Raw genomic sequence first — 14,750 nt, 5'->3', positions numbered from 1 at the left:
GCATTCAAAGACCGGTTGGACAACAACGCACACAACTGCAAGGAACTCTTCAACATCGTGAAAGAGCTTTCCAACCCCAGCGCAGGAAACAACGACATCACCCCATCGCAAGACCTCTGCAACTCCCTCGCTTCATACTTCCACAACAAGATCGCGGACATACATAACAGCTTCAACAACCAACCAACGCACACCATGACCGAACAACCACCCCCCACCACCACCCTCCACGCCTGGACCCCGATCAGCACCGAAGACACCATCCGCACGATGAACTCCATCCACTCCGGATCACCGACCGACCCCTGCCCTCACCACGTCTTCAACAAGGCCGACTCTGTCATCGCACCCCACCTGCGAGACATCATCAACACTTCCTTCGACACCACCATCTTCCCTGAGAGCTGGAAGCACGCCGAACTCAGCGCCCTACTAAAGAAACCTACAGCGGACCCCACCGACCTCAAGAATTACCGCCCCATCTCGCTCCTCCCGTTTCCAGCCAAAGTCATCGAGAAGACCGTCAACAAGCAGATGGCCGCCTTCCTCGAGACAAACGGATCCCTCGACCCCTCACAGTCCGGCTTCCGAGCCAATCACAGCACCGAGACCGCCCTCATCGCCGCCACCGATGACATCCGAGCCCTGATGGACAATGGAGAAACAGCGGTCCTCATCCTCCTAGACCTCTCTGCGGCATTCGACACGGTCTGCCACCGCACCCTAGTACGGCGCCTCAGCAACATCGGAATCCAGGACAAGACGCTGGACTGGATCATCTCCTTCCTCGACGGAAGAACACAGAGAGTCCGCCTACCACCGTACAAGTCAGAGGCCTCCGAAGTCACCTGCGGCGTCCCTCAAGGATCATCTCTGAGCCCCACCCTCTTCAACGTCTACATGAGCCCCCTCGCGGCCATCGTACGCAAACACAACCTCAGCATAATCTCCTACGCCGACGACACCCAACTGATCCTCTCCCTGACCAACGACCCCGCCGCCGCCAGATCCAACCTGCACGAAGGGATGAAAGAGGTAGCCGAGTGGATGACGACCAGCCGCCTGAAACTGAACTCGGACAAGACGGAGGTCCTCATCCTGGGCTCCTCACCCTCCGCCTGGGACGACTCCTGGTGGCCTCCCGCCCTGGGCACCGCACCCAAACCGACAGACCATGCACGCAACCTGGGCTTCCTCCTGGACTCCTCCCTCTCCATGACCAGGCAAGTCAACAACGTCTCCTCGGCGTGCTTCAACATCCTACGCATGCTACGGAAGATCTTCTGGTGGATCCCCACCGAGACCAGGAAGACCGTCACCCAGGCCCTCGTCACCAGCCGACTGGACTACGGCAACGCCCTCTACGCCGGTACCACCGCCAAGCTCCAGAAGAGACTCCAGCGGATCCAGAACGCCTCAGCCAGACTCATCCTCGACATCCCACGAACCAGCCACATCTCCGGACATCTGAGAGACCTTCACTGGCTCCCCGTCAACAAAAGAATCACCTTCCGCCTCCTCACCCACGCACACAAAGCCCTACACGACCAAGGCCCGAGCTACCTCAACAGCCGAGTCAACTTCCACGCTCCCAAACGCCACCTCCGATCAGCCAACCACGCCCTCGCCGCCGTCCCCCGCATCCGAAGAGCGACTACAGGAGGAAGGTCCTTCTCCTACCTGGCCGCCAAGACCTGGAACTCCCTCCCGACCGACCTGCGCCTGACCCAAGACCACCTCTCCTTCAGGAAGAAGCTGAAGACCTGGCTGTTCGAGCAGTAGCGGCACCCCCCCCTCCCCCCCCCCCCAGCGCCTTGAGACCCTACAGGTATGTAGCGCGCTTTACAAGTGTCACTGATTGATTGATTGATCCAAAGACTGACTGGTTAGCCATTTTTGGCATCATACAAAAGGTAAAAAAACAAGCATTTACAATGCAGTAGGTCTCGCAATGACATTATTTTGAGCTATTGACATTGTAAATGGCAATGCCTTTAAAAAAACATAAAATGGATTGTTATTTACAATACCAAAAGCAACACTTATTGCATTGCATAGCGCGGTGTCTGTGAAGTGTGTTGGGGGGGGGGGGGCAGAGAGAGAAGAAGACCTATAAAGAGTGCCACAGATCGGCATATAAAAGGCATTTTTCTCGTGGCTTGGAACACACAATGTAAAAGTGCCTAACTTAAACAGTTCAGTGGAGATATCACATAATATAGACACACTCACGACAACAAACGCTATATTTGTGTACCAGAGTGTGTGTAGTTTAGAAATACAATCAAGATTTACATTTGGGTACACAAGTGGCAATTCACATGCATACACAAAAATTACTTACTGCTCTCACACACTAAACGTATACACACGTACACAATCCTGGCAACACATCGTACCCTGGCCTCAATCAACATACTTTATGGCTCTTGGCACTATCCTGGGTAGTTCAATTATAGCTTAATTCCTGAATATGTATAAGGCTATATCAAGCCCAAATTGTATCCACTTATAGAAAAAGAAAATAAACTGCACACAAAATAAAAAGTGCATGCCAAATTGCCGGCAAATGACATGTGAAGCAAAGAAAACAAGTGACATTTGTTTGCTAAGAAGAGCGAAACCACAATCTACCTTAACACAATGCAGTTACTCATGCGGCAATCCTGTCTATCTACGCACATGCATCCTCCATTCAGCTGACGGTCGAAGTTTACGCTGCTCCTAAAAGCCTGAAAAGGTTGTAGTACTGGCTCCAGAAAGCACTAAACACAACTGGACGTCTGCGCTGTGTACTTGTGTATGAGTGTTTTTAGTTACATTGTTGGTACGTGTATTTAAATGTATATTATCTACCAAATATAGTGCATGCATGTTACTTCTCTTTAATACCCATTAGGTACATATCTATATTTGCATATAATACACCTGCATGGGAAATAGATGGACTGAGGGAGGTGGGTGTTGGAAAGATAGTGGGTGGGTAAATGGATGGATGAATGTAGATGGTTGTTGGAAGGAGATTGCGTGGGTGAACTAATGTAGGGAGTTAGGTGTTTGAAGGACAGTGGGAGGGTGCATGAACAGACGGATGGAGGTATTTGTTGGAAGCGCGAGTGGGCAGACGGACGGGCAGAGGTGGCTGTTGGAAGGACAGAGGGTGGGTGGATGGATGGATGGATAAGTGGGCGAAAGTGTGTGCACTATATACATAAGATGCTGGGAGAAGGCACTTATGACGTATTGATCCAATCAGTACCACTTGCTCCTCTAACATCTGAGGGATCCACCACCGGTGTGCTGGCTCTGTGGGCTCCTTGCTGCAGGGAGTGGAGATGTATGCTGTGTGTGCACATTTGCACATTGAAATGCCGGTCAGTCTTTAGGCCCCTCGGACCCATGACGTGAGCCTTGTCAACCACTGCAGAATCCTGTCTGCTGTATTGTTCCTTGCTAAGCATCTATGTGCATTGTACCAAAGTGCTCAAGGACAAGACAGCATAACTTCACAAATGTATAGAAAAAGGTACGGGGGTGTGAGGAGGCTGACAGTTGGAGTGTCAGAAAAAAGTCAAGTAAAGTTGAAAAGAAAGAAGGCTTGCACATAGAAAATGGGAAAAGATGGGCAGAGGGGTAGAACGGTAAAAGGGGCAGAGTGCTCAAGTGCCACAAAAGGCGGGCAGAAAAGATTTAGTCATATAATAAATGAGAAAAGACTGACAGAAAGCACCGGTAACAAGGAAGACACACACATAAAACTAAAAACAAATTAAATACAGAAAAAACTCTGTCACAAAATACGCTGCACGTTTTACTGCAACTGACTGGCAGGAAAAAATATGTTTGTACGTGGGAAGAATGAAAATATGTAAACTAGAGAAACAACACAGAAAAGTTAGCTGCAGGCTGAAATGTTTATGGAGTGGCCGTCCTAGCAAGCATGAGCGCCGACAATTAGGATACGTGCATGGGGTGAAGGAGGGAAACCGTTTGCAGCCTCAGGCCCTTGTTGGAGTTCACTCGCAGGGAGTTCGTACGTTTGCAGCAGGCAAGCGTGTAGCTGACACGGCCGGTCCTCACGAACTGCTTCCATAAGGCTTCTTTATTGCAGGGTTACAGGCTTCAGTGCGCGCTCGGCTTATGAAGAACGGGGAGGGGAGAGAAGGGTTGGCTCAAAAGCACCAAAACGGCACTTTAAAACGGCCAATTCGCAAAGCCCAAACAGTTTTTTTCCCGAGTCAGCTGAGTGATCAGATGGCGCTTAGCTCACTGCATGGACTTCAAAAATCAAGATTTTACTTCAAAGGGTGAACGCACTCAAAGGCAGTGGTATATGTGCGTACGTTCACATGCGCCGGCTGCTAGAATCAAGTCCTACAAGCGGGGGATTAATAAAAGCACAGGAGGGAATGAAATACGTTTTGTCAAACCCATAATCAGGAGGGCCCTAATCGATAGGCTCGCAACGAGAGGGAGAGTGGGAAGGAGGGAGAGAGAGAGAGAGTGGGAAGGAGGGAGAGAGAGATCAAGAGGCCCCTAACCGAACCGTGCGTGTTGGGTGGGTGGGGAGGGGGGGGTTCTCTAGCATATACAGTATATTGGGAAAAAAGACATGGGCATTATGGAGCATCGTGCGAGAAGTTTACTCTTGCATGACGTCATAAATTAATAAATACCGCTAAGAAAACATTCTTTGCACAATAGAGTGGATCATGAAGTTGTATTTTTTAGGCGGGTCATGCATAGGAGGAGACTGCCATCCGCGCAGCGCCGAACACCAGACATGTTTAAGGAGAGACCGAGACTCCGATCAGGGCACTCCGACTTCACTCCATACAAAGGAAGCGTATTCAGAACAATTGCTGCCTTTCGCTAGGAAACAACAAGCGCTCGCCATTGCGGGAAGGCAGACGCTTGTTTATCTTTGCATCACACTTTCACTTTAAGTGAAAGCGCGATGCAAAAATAAACAAGCAGCTGAAGTAACCCGATACTGCTAATTCAAAACAGATGGCACCCCCTAAAGATAAGGAATTGCTTCGCAACAGCCGCAAAGCAGACGAGACAATCCAGATGGGCCGGATAAAAAGGCGAAAGGGCGGCAACAAAAAAACCTCACCTCCAATGGCAGGCCACCATTTAGCATAAACGGTGACGCCAGCCAGTGAAAATGAGGGGCGGGGCTTCAAGTCCCCTTCTGAAATGTCCTCATCCACAATATATCTCGCCGAGCGAGCAGCACCTGTGTGCTGCAATGCTAGGCGAGACTTAATGACTAATACCTGCCGCCAATCCATTTTTTTAGCTTTGGATGCCTAGTCTGACTTGTCACACTAGTAGGATGTGATGGTTAGTCGGTGTATTGGTACCGTCACTGGCAGTGATGGCAGGGGCAATGGATGGTGCAAACTGCAGTGGCCTCCTGATGAGGGCCCTGGCACTTTTAAAAAAATATAAATTAAGCACTAGGTACAAGCAGCATGTGTAAGCACCTGTGTGCGGTGCACCCCGACCAGATGGCTCGGGCCGTGATTGAAAAAGACATCAGGACGCAGAAGAAGCTTTAAACTGCAGCACCCGAAGTACGACAGCAAAACAAGAAGAGGAAGAGAATGAAAACATCCAGTGCTTTGCAAAATACTGCAAACAATATCTGCAGGGCGGGCAGTACATGTGCCAGTAATGCTCCACATACCATACCCCTTCAATTCATACCCAGTAAACATGGAGCTAACCTATGCTGTCTTCTGAACTAGGGCTGACAAAATAAACTTCTTGAAAGGTTTGTTGTTACGCCCCTGCGGCCGCTGGTTTTGCTGGTTTATTCCCAACCACTGCACATTGCACACCTTCGGTCAATTCCTGTCTAATGATAACTATGAATATGTAGGGTCTCAGGCCTGATATACAGATATAGCCCACTCTAGCCAAGAAGATGTCAGTGAGTTAGACTCTCATCACTAACATATGTGGTTATCTGTAAATTCCAACAGATTCACACAGCCTTCCATCCTTCTGAGGTCAGTAAATTAATAAGCATTTTATTTGTTATTGTGTTTTTTTTTTACTTTAAACTGAAGGTTTTGTTATTATCATGCCCCTTATTGCACAACTAGCAGCAATAGGTGGCCCCTGCTGCTGAGGGCCTATAGCGTGATCCCTTACAGGCTCTCCCTGGCTCCAGCAGTACAGTACTCACAGAGGACCAGTAGCCCAGGATATGTGACCCTGACTGCTGAGGAGGCTCTCCTCACCTCAACATCCTTCTTATATGTGCCCTCTGCTGCTGCTGAGGGCTGTAGAATGTAACCCCGTGGCTCCCTTTAACCCCACAATCAGGGTAGTATGTGCCCTCTCCTACTGCTGAGGGCTGTAGACAGCACCCCTCTCTCAGATGCACCCCTCACCTCCACATTCAGGGTAATAATACGTGTCCCCTGCTGCTGAGGGCTGTAGACAGCACCCCTATCTCAGATGCACCCCCACCTCCACATTCAGGGTAATACGTGCCCCCTGCTGCTGAGGGCTGCAGACTGCATCCTATCAGACTCCCCGGCATACACCGCAGCCCAGTAGTTCGTGGGGCCAAGATCTCGGGGCCATGTGTACATGCTTTGGGAGGAGGGAGTGGGGGGCTGCAGTTCAATCCGCCCTCGTCCAGCAGACTGCTTGTTAATTAAGCGCCGCTGCTTGTTTACCGCCCTCCTCCCGGGGAGGTCTTGACATCCACATTTTCGCTGGTGAAGACGTGTCCCTCGGCTGAAGAGTTGTCATAAGAAGAGATAAGGCCGTGGAATAGCCGCCAGCGCGCGCTCTGCTTAGTGTCACCCACAGACCCCCCTCCTGGTGTTTTGAGCTGGCCCCCCTGGCATGGCAGTAATGTGTGATCAACCAATCCAAGCATGTATCTTGACATGTGACTGATGACCCATCCTGTCAGTCACTGGACTGTTCCCAGTCCCACCAGCCTCCTAAAGGCACCATCTTGACAGGCGACTGACTCCGTTCAAGCCCCACCGGCCTCTCGTGTCACTTAGACTGGCGTGTCTGTCCTCACCTTGCTTTCACATCGCTATCCCGACGGGTTCTGCTGTCATTTCAGGGGACTCCGCTGTATATTTGACTGACTCTTCCCCAGCCCTTCTGGGCTGCCACGGTACCGCCCTGGCGTGACTGGTTGTGGACGAACACAACAGGGCGCCGCTGTACATGCTCAACTATTATGGACTCTGCAGGAATCCACCGGCACCGACCAGACACTTGACTGACCCCACGGCGCCGCCACCATCCTTTAGTTTAAAGGGAGCTGTCCTAGGGTCTGACTGACTCCTCCCCAGCCTAACCCGTCTTTTAATGTACCGTCCTGTCCATAAACTGCCCATTCCCTCGCCTCACTAATACTTTTCACTTCATGCTGACTGGCATAACTTGCGAAACTGCTTCTGCTGCACTTTGTGGCGTCCTCAAACACGTCACTTGATAGCTTCAGCCTTTAAATGCGAAAATCAGAATTTCCAGAGCCCTTGCGGTTTTCAGAGAGGCCTCACTGGGGATGGGCAGGAAACAGCAGAGGCTCAGTGTCTGAGGAGGCACTTGCTTGTGGGCGGTGCCCGTCCTGCTGCTTGCAATGCTGAACAGTCGTATGGGAGGGTGTGAGGGGGGGGGCTGTAGTTGAGGTAACAGCGACGGACAGAACCACGGACCGCCATCACCAGGCGGGACCATGTCGTTAAGACACCCTACATTGCCTGCCCTTTTCTCTGCAATGACTGACTGTGGTTACTCAAATGCTGGGGCTCCAGGCAGGCAGATCCCAGGAGACTCCGTCTGCAGAGCCGCCCTGCACGCTCCAGGGCCGTGCGAGCCAACATATCAACAGGGAGAGCCGAGCCGAGGGTCGGTCCTCGGAGCCCGTGCAGGATCCGAGCTGTGGAAATAGCTCACATGTCAATCACGTCGCAGGGCATTGGGTTAGAGTGTGAACAGGTGCCTCCAAATAAAAAAAAGCATTTGCAATGCAACAGGTCTCGCATTTACGTGAATTTGAGCTATTGACGTAAATGACAATGCCTTCCTAAATAAAACGCAGTCATTTACAATGCCAATAGCTCCAACTCGCATAAATGCGAGACCTATTGCATTGCAAATGCTTGTTAGCCTTTTGGAAGGTGAGGGAGGTTCTCGTCCGCAGTCCCGTCCCATCTCTCTTTAGCTCCGCGCGCTCCCGCACAACAGACGCTGCAGAGCACAGGCCGCACGTGCAGCTCCACCAGCACACTGACCCCACGACACCCGGGAACCCGCGGCTACCCAACGCCATCATGGTGAAGTTAGTGTAAAGCAAAGGTGAGCGGTGGCGGCTTTCGCCGAAAGCAGGGTTAATTTGTGTTTACTCCTGAGAAAAGTCTTACTTCACACCGGCGGCCTGTTTGTTATCCAGGCCCCTGGCGGGGGTGTTTGGGTGTGTCCGGTTTAAGGTTGGCTAGTCTCTGGCTGTCCTACTATAATAGGTATATTTGTCCTAATCGGTGAGGGGGTTTCCGTTAAAGGGCTCAGTTCGAGCTGACCTGGGAAGGTGAGGAGAGGTTCTTTATTTACTGTAAGACAGGAAGCTGCGGGGTGTGTGCGCGCGCGTGTGTCTGCGTGTGCGTCTACGCAAGCGCGACGCAGACGCGCGTCCACAGACCCCGATCGCTGCGAGCAAATTGAATACAGTCTAGTCAAACCAACTTAGCAGTTATATTTGGCTGCTTTAAATGATTTAAGCCATACATACCCGTAAGACTTTTTCCTAGACCAATTGGCACAGATGGAACTCTTGCAGATGAGTCGTACATAGCTATATCTCAGCTGTACTATGGTGCTTGCATTGATTTGGTTTGATTTTTTAACTTTGTCGAGAGTGGTATAACTCTTGATTTTATATAGCACACGTTTTTGTTCACACCATCCATCAAAGAAGTCGCAGAATTCTGTCCAGCTAAGAAACTCACGACCCTTCAGGTCCTTGGACCGGTGTGAAACCTGAGAACAAGAAAGAACAGACAGAATGTGCTTTTACTAGGTGAATTCAAGGTACACAAAATAAAACAACCAATTGCTCAAGTCCCTGTGTAATCTAAAAATACTTTTATAATTATTTTGTATATTGGTTTTTAAGAAAAAACAACTGCTATATACATTATATTATATTAGCCTTGTCACAGAAAGTGATACACTATGTGGCATTCAGACTACAACAATACTGAGCATATGTACAGCATTATGAAAAAGATTAACAGTGAGTTCACTATATACTCAACACAATGTAAATCTGTCAGCTGAAGGTGGCGAAAAAGCCTCTAGCATCACATGTTTCTTGATCCAATCCCACTTTTTAGGTAGTTTACTTCAGTGATTCAGCGCAAGGATGAATGTGAGAGCTATATGTTTGGTCTACTCTATGTTAAATGTTTATGGGGGGATTATCATATGACTTGTGGTCTACTTTTAGTAAGATGATCAACAGGTCTGACATTTTACTTGGTGATGCACAAATATTATATATTGACAAACTCGATTTCCACACGTTAACAATTGTGTGCAATATAGTTTAATCAGTAAAACTGAAAGTCTGTGAAAATGTAATGACCATTTCAAAGGAAAATGTGCTGTCTGTAAATAACTATTGGTTGCGAAAGTTTGTCGAACCAAAAATTGGGTTGTGGTACTAAAAAACGTCTAGGAAGCACTGACCTAGATATTACACATATCTTAAAAAGATTCCAACATTTCCGCTGGTAACCATTGCACTACTATTACAGCATCAGTTGACTTCACCATATCAACTGATCAACAAATACAATGGCGATCAGGAATGTGACTCTTTTCAGATGCTTTGCGGGATCTATGGGTCTGGTTTCAAGGCATCTCTGGTCATGCACAATGTCCCTGTAGGGTGAACATGGGCTGGTGATCGTGGTAATACCAGAGACCATGATGATGCCTGGGTGGAGCTTTATATTTTCTTTGAAGACAGGTTATCTGCACCTATTCGAGTGAGACACGTTTCAAGGTGGAGACCGGGTTTTTGTTTTATTGCACACCTCCAAAGCTGTATATGCGCGGGTGCAAGGATAAATCAATTCTATTGTGTGGTTTTGCCAAAATGTACGACACCTAGAAACATTGTCAGATTCAGTCACCTCTTGCACTGCAGGATTCCAGAGGTAAAGCGTCCTCCACACATTCTGTCACGCTGAAATTTCTGTTACTGACTAATGTTCATTCAAGCATGCCCTAGATGCAAATGTGAATCATGTATATATTGCTTTCTTGCTTGTTTTGGGGTATAATTGCTCATATTTTGACAGGGCACTCTGAAGAACTGCTGATCATCTTACTAAGCATACCGGATCCGATACGCCATTCATTTCTCCTAAGCACCCATATTTTTCATTTTTTCAAGATATGCTAGCTACTGATCAGTCAATAATGTAAATGTATGGGTGAGGCAGTCTGCCTGGGTTGTAACCACTTTCCTCAGATTCTGGCAGAAACCTGAGATGGCGAAGAATGCACCTTCAGCAGTGGGTATACGTTCCGTGAGCAGGTGAACGTGTTACAACAGACCAATCACTGCAGACAGTGATGTTACATGCACGTTTTTCCAATACACCAGCACAGCTTGCTCCTGCTATACCAACATTGTGCTACTCAGAAAGACAGCCCTAGACATAGAAAAGGGGTTCAATGGAAAGATTGTACAGTTTCTAATAAATGATCACCTTTCAGAAATGGCAAAGCCTTCATCGGCATAAAAAAGGATCGCTCAGCCTTTATGCTAACCTCGGCGTACACATTGCCATGCATGAACAGCAATGGAACAGCTATCCCGCCTGGTGCCAATGCACCACTAAGCCAAAGTGTAAACAGGGCCCAAATGGGCGGGACAGCATGGACCAACCATCAGTTCGCCTTGTTCCCAACATGCATTTCAACTTGTACTTACCCATCTCAATTATAATAGCTTGAGGGAGACTTCTTGCTTTTAATATGATCATCATTAAGCTCTTCCTCTACTAAGAGCCCAGGCCGTGGAGGTAATAACACAAAAGGTGCTGTTTTTGTTGTGGCAAACTGCATCTACTACATACAGTAGTGTTAGTGGTTTGTCACACTCGAACCTTGCTGCACCACTCACAGTCTCGGAAGCTTCAGGCCCTTGTGCTCATGGTCTGTGAGGAATAAACGGAATCAGGAAAGGAAAATGTTACTTTCCCACTAAGCATCTGTTTGTAGCGTATAGTGCTCTAGCTTCTCATGCTTTGAACACTCTTCCCATCTAGTTTTGGGTTCAGAAATTACACACTGTTTTTCTTCAAAGAAGCTTTGAGTCACTGGATGCTGTAGGATGCCTCCCTTAATCCACAATGCGCATGGGCATCTTAGATTATTTCTCGCTCAGTGGATAAAAGGTGAAAGAGTTTAGAGTAAGACAGAATATGAGGACATGATTTAAAAGAAGAGAATATGGTGTAACATGTGCATTGGAAGTTGTCAAAAAATGCGTAATTAAGAAAACATTTGCTATCACTGCTGGCTTCCAGGGAGGAATGATGTGAATCTACAGCACTACACGCTAGGAACATATAATTACACAGTACCGTTTTCTGTCTGTAGTATGTGTGGCTGTAGATACAGATGCTTTGCAATGACTGTAATGCAGTTTCCTCCCAGCGTTGGCTAGTAGGCAGATGCAAATGTTTGAAACATGGGCCTTAACACAGTGCAGTATTGCATTATCTCATCCTGTTGTAATGACTTCCTCATGCCAGGCCATGCTTATTGCTTGTTGTGGAATTTCATTAGTTGTTGTGGAATTTCACTATGTCACACACCTTGGCATCTCATTTAGAATGTTATATTTTGAAATCAGCTGTTGATTGTCAACCTGCTATAAATCTTATGTGCGCCTACGGTTGGCTCGCCAGCTCTATGGAGATAAGCATACTTAAACTGAACTTACCGGTCTTCATTATTGGACGCTACCACAAACTGGTGACAAGTTTGTGAGCCCACCACCATCTACAGGTAGTATCTCAAGTGGGTACAATCTTGCTGGCTCCCATCCACAGTGCCGAGTAATGCTTGCCATCAGAGGGATCAGTCCATAGCGCTATCTCTGGTGGCTTAACTTTAGCGCCTTCATAATGTGCATGCCAGAGATATGCGCATCGGAGTTTCAACCCTACTCGAGTGTCTAGGCAACACCCTACCTTGTCTACAGTCCTGTGGAATGCAAGGTGCATCACAACACTTCCCTTGGAATGCAACAAGAACCTTGACACAGAGGGCTTATCTGACCCTCGTTTAAGCACCTGCTGGAACACAACACTCACAAATATGCAGAGGCCAGAACGACTCACGTTCTGATTTTTGAGGAGCGGATCTGTGCAAAACGAAATGCCCACAAAGTGACTATGTTCAAGCTTCACTTGGGTATCTGTGTGTTTCTGGCTGGAGTGGACTTCTTCAATTTCGGACAACACATTAAAGAAAGTATTTACAATTTTTGTTTGACTCGAGCGGTGCACCCTGGCATTTTGACTGGCATCACATATTGTGTGCACACAGGTACATTCGTATTCTTTGAAAGTGTTCAATCACACTTTGATGCATACTGGTGATACACACCAAAAGGTTTCTACAAGACAAATTCAAGAAGTGTTAAATGGTTTTACGAACACCATATAAGGTGTTCGTCAATCTTCTCTTCTACCAGCTTACAATGCTGATACACACCACATTATTGCTTAATACTGCGCATGTTACCATTTATTCTAATCAGACAATTTGGTTAAAATTAGTTTTTTTGCCCTCTATTATACTATTTCTCCTCAGTCTGATTAACACATCTAGGTTTTTAATGCTATAAGTTTAACAGTTCTTTACATCATAACTGTTGATATTTAATCTACCCTTATTTGCACTGACTTGTCAAACTATTTGTTTCTCATACGTACTAGCTTAAATGTAATTAATACATTTGCCTACACCATTTTTAGATTCATCTCAAGAACCACCAATTCCATGGAGGAATTGGTTTGGATTTCCAAAAGAATTAACACAGCTCAATTTTCCATATTTTTCTATCAAATACAAATTGTGTAGCGTTCCTTTCTGTACAAGGGAAGACCTTGAAAACAAATTGCTGTATTTCTGTGAAAACAGGATCATTGAGCAGACTGAATCCTCTCTATGGCTTTCACCCATGGTTGTGATGTGCAAGCGCAGTTGGGATTTCAATGTGCCCGTTGACCTATGCAGCCTTAAAAAGGCGATATGGATCAACTCACATCCTCTGCCCAAGACCACATAATTGCTAGCCACGGCAGGAGTTCAAAATGGTTTATAAAATTGGATTTGGCGGCTGTAGTGTCATGAGTCTATGTGCGCTAGGACCACTGCGGTTCTGGGCAGATTCCACAGAGGAATTGCGTAACTTGCTGGGAGGTGTTAAGGTGTGGTTATTAATGGTTATGATGTAATGAGAATGTAGTGTGTTATCGTATGCTGTAGAATAAAGACATTGTTATAGAGCTCCATATGTGGTGTGCTCATTTGCATGCTTCTGGGCTGAGGAGGATGCAGCAACTGGCTACGAGTAGGGCATTTGTGCCCCGGTGAAAAGAGACTGCTCTGCCTGAGAGTTTGCAAAGATACAGAAAACGGCTCAAACCGATGAGAAGCAGTTCGAAGTTGGAATGTGTGGAGCTGAAGCCCAGCCCAGACATGGCTGTTGCTGAAATTGAAGGCCCAATGAAGGAGCATATATCCGAAAGCACGCCAGAAACCCACAGGTAAGGCCAAAAAATGAGGTACTGTGCCACTTCATAAAACAGAGCCATCATCGATACAAAGCGAAATGCTAAAGGCAGTGACAACCAGGTATGATGCAAAAAGCTAAATGCAACAATGACCAAGTGCGAGAAACTGAACCATTCCTCACAGTCAAGAAGGAAGACTACCTCAGATCGGACGTGATGACCCTAGTGCAAACACACAGCCAGTGATTGCAGAAGTTACAGGTCTCTGTAAACAGCGGCAATCGTCTGAACAACATATGCTCGAAACGGTAGCAGAAAAGAATGCAAAGTAGTATGCAGCTGTGTACTGACATTCGACATCACCAAGAAGCAGAATACTGATGCCAGGTGAACTGCGTAGATCGAGACGTTCGATGAGTTCACAGATGCCCTAGAATAAGTAGATAAGAAAATCAATAAATATTTACAGAAACTTGCCGTTGACAGAGTAAAAGAGGGGCTGAAGTAAATCTCTCAGAATGTTGCAATATTGTGCTTTCAGATCAAAGAAATATTGGGAACAAAATTCAATCCGATGTCGACTATGAAAGGTACATTTTCAATCAAGCAAGACAGCAAGCTGGTGAAATGATGGATGAGTTTGTTCAGAGACTTGATGTGCTTAGCAAACACTAAGTTTAGTGAAATTAATGATGAATAAGCCATACACCTCAGAGGCATTGATGGCTGTCTTTCAGAAGATGCATGTTGAGAGAGACACTCAGTTTAGAGAAAGTGCTAATGGCTGCAAGGTCCGATGAAAGAGCAGATCGACAAGCTGCAGATATGACAGAACAGCGAAAAATGAATTAGAGTTAGTCATGCAAAGCAATTACAAGGTAGATGCACGCAAGAAGATGGTTCTAAAGAAGAAATAGTTGTGTTTCCAATGTGGGTTTTCAT

The 14,750-nt window shown here is 47.1% G+C and overlaps 1 protein-coding gene across 3 annotated transcripts in view; it reads right to left on the bottom strand.

The window, feature by feature from the left end:
- LOC146809783 (uncharacterized) overlaps positions 1-14,750 on the bottom strand; it is a 728,115-nt gene that overhangs the window by 63,876 nt on the left and 649,489 nt on the right. For all 3 annotated transcript variants that reach the window (XM_085616628.1, XM_085616630.1, XM_085616629.1), the window contains one exon: positions 8,777-9,024. In XM_085616628.1, coding sequence (XP_085472754.1) covers positions 8,777-9,024 — 248 coding nt within the window. The remainder of the gene's footprint in view (positions 1-8,776; positions 9,025-14,750) is intronic.

Source organism: Triturus cristatus, chromosome 7 (assembly GCF_964204655.1).
Source record: "Triturus cristatus chromosome 7, aTriCri1.1, whole genome shotgun sequence".
NCBI lineage: Eukaryota > Metazoa > Chordata > Amphibia > Caudata > Salamandridae > Triturus > Triturus cristatus.
The sequence above is the reverse complement of the archived record's forward strand: the minus strand, read 5'-3'. Positions and strand labels throughout refer to the sequence as shown.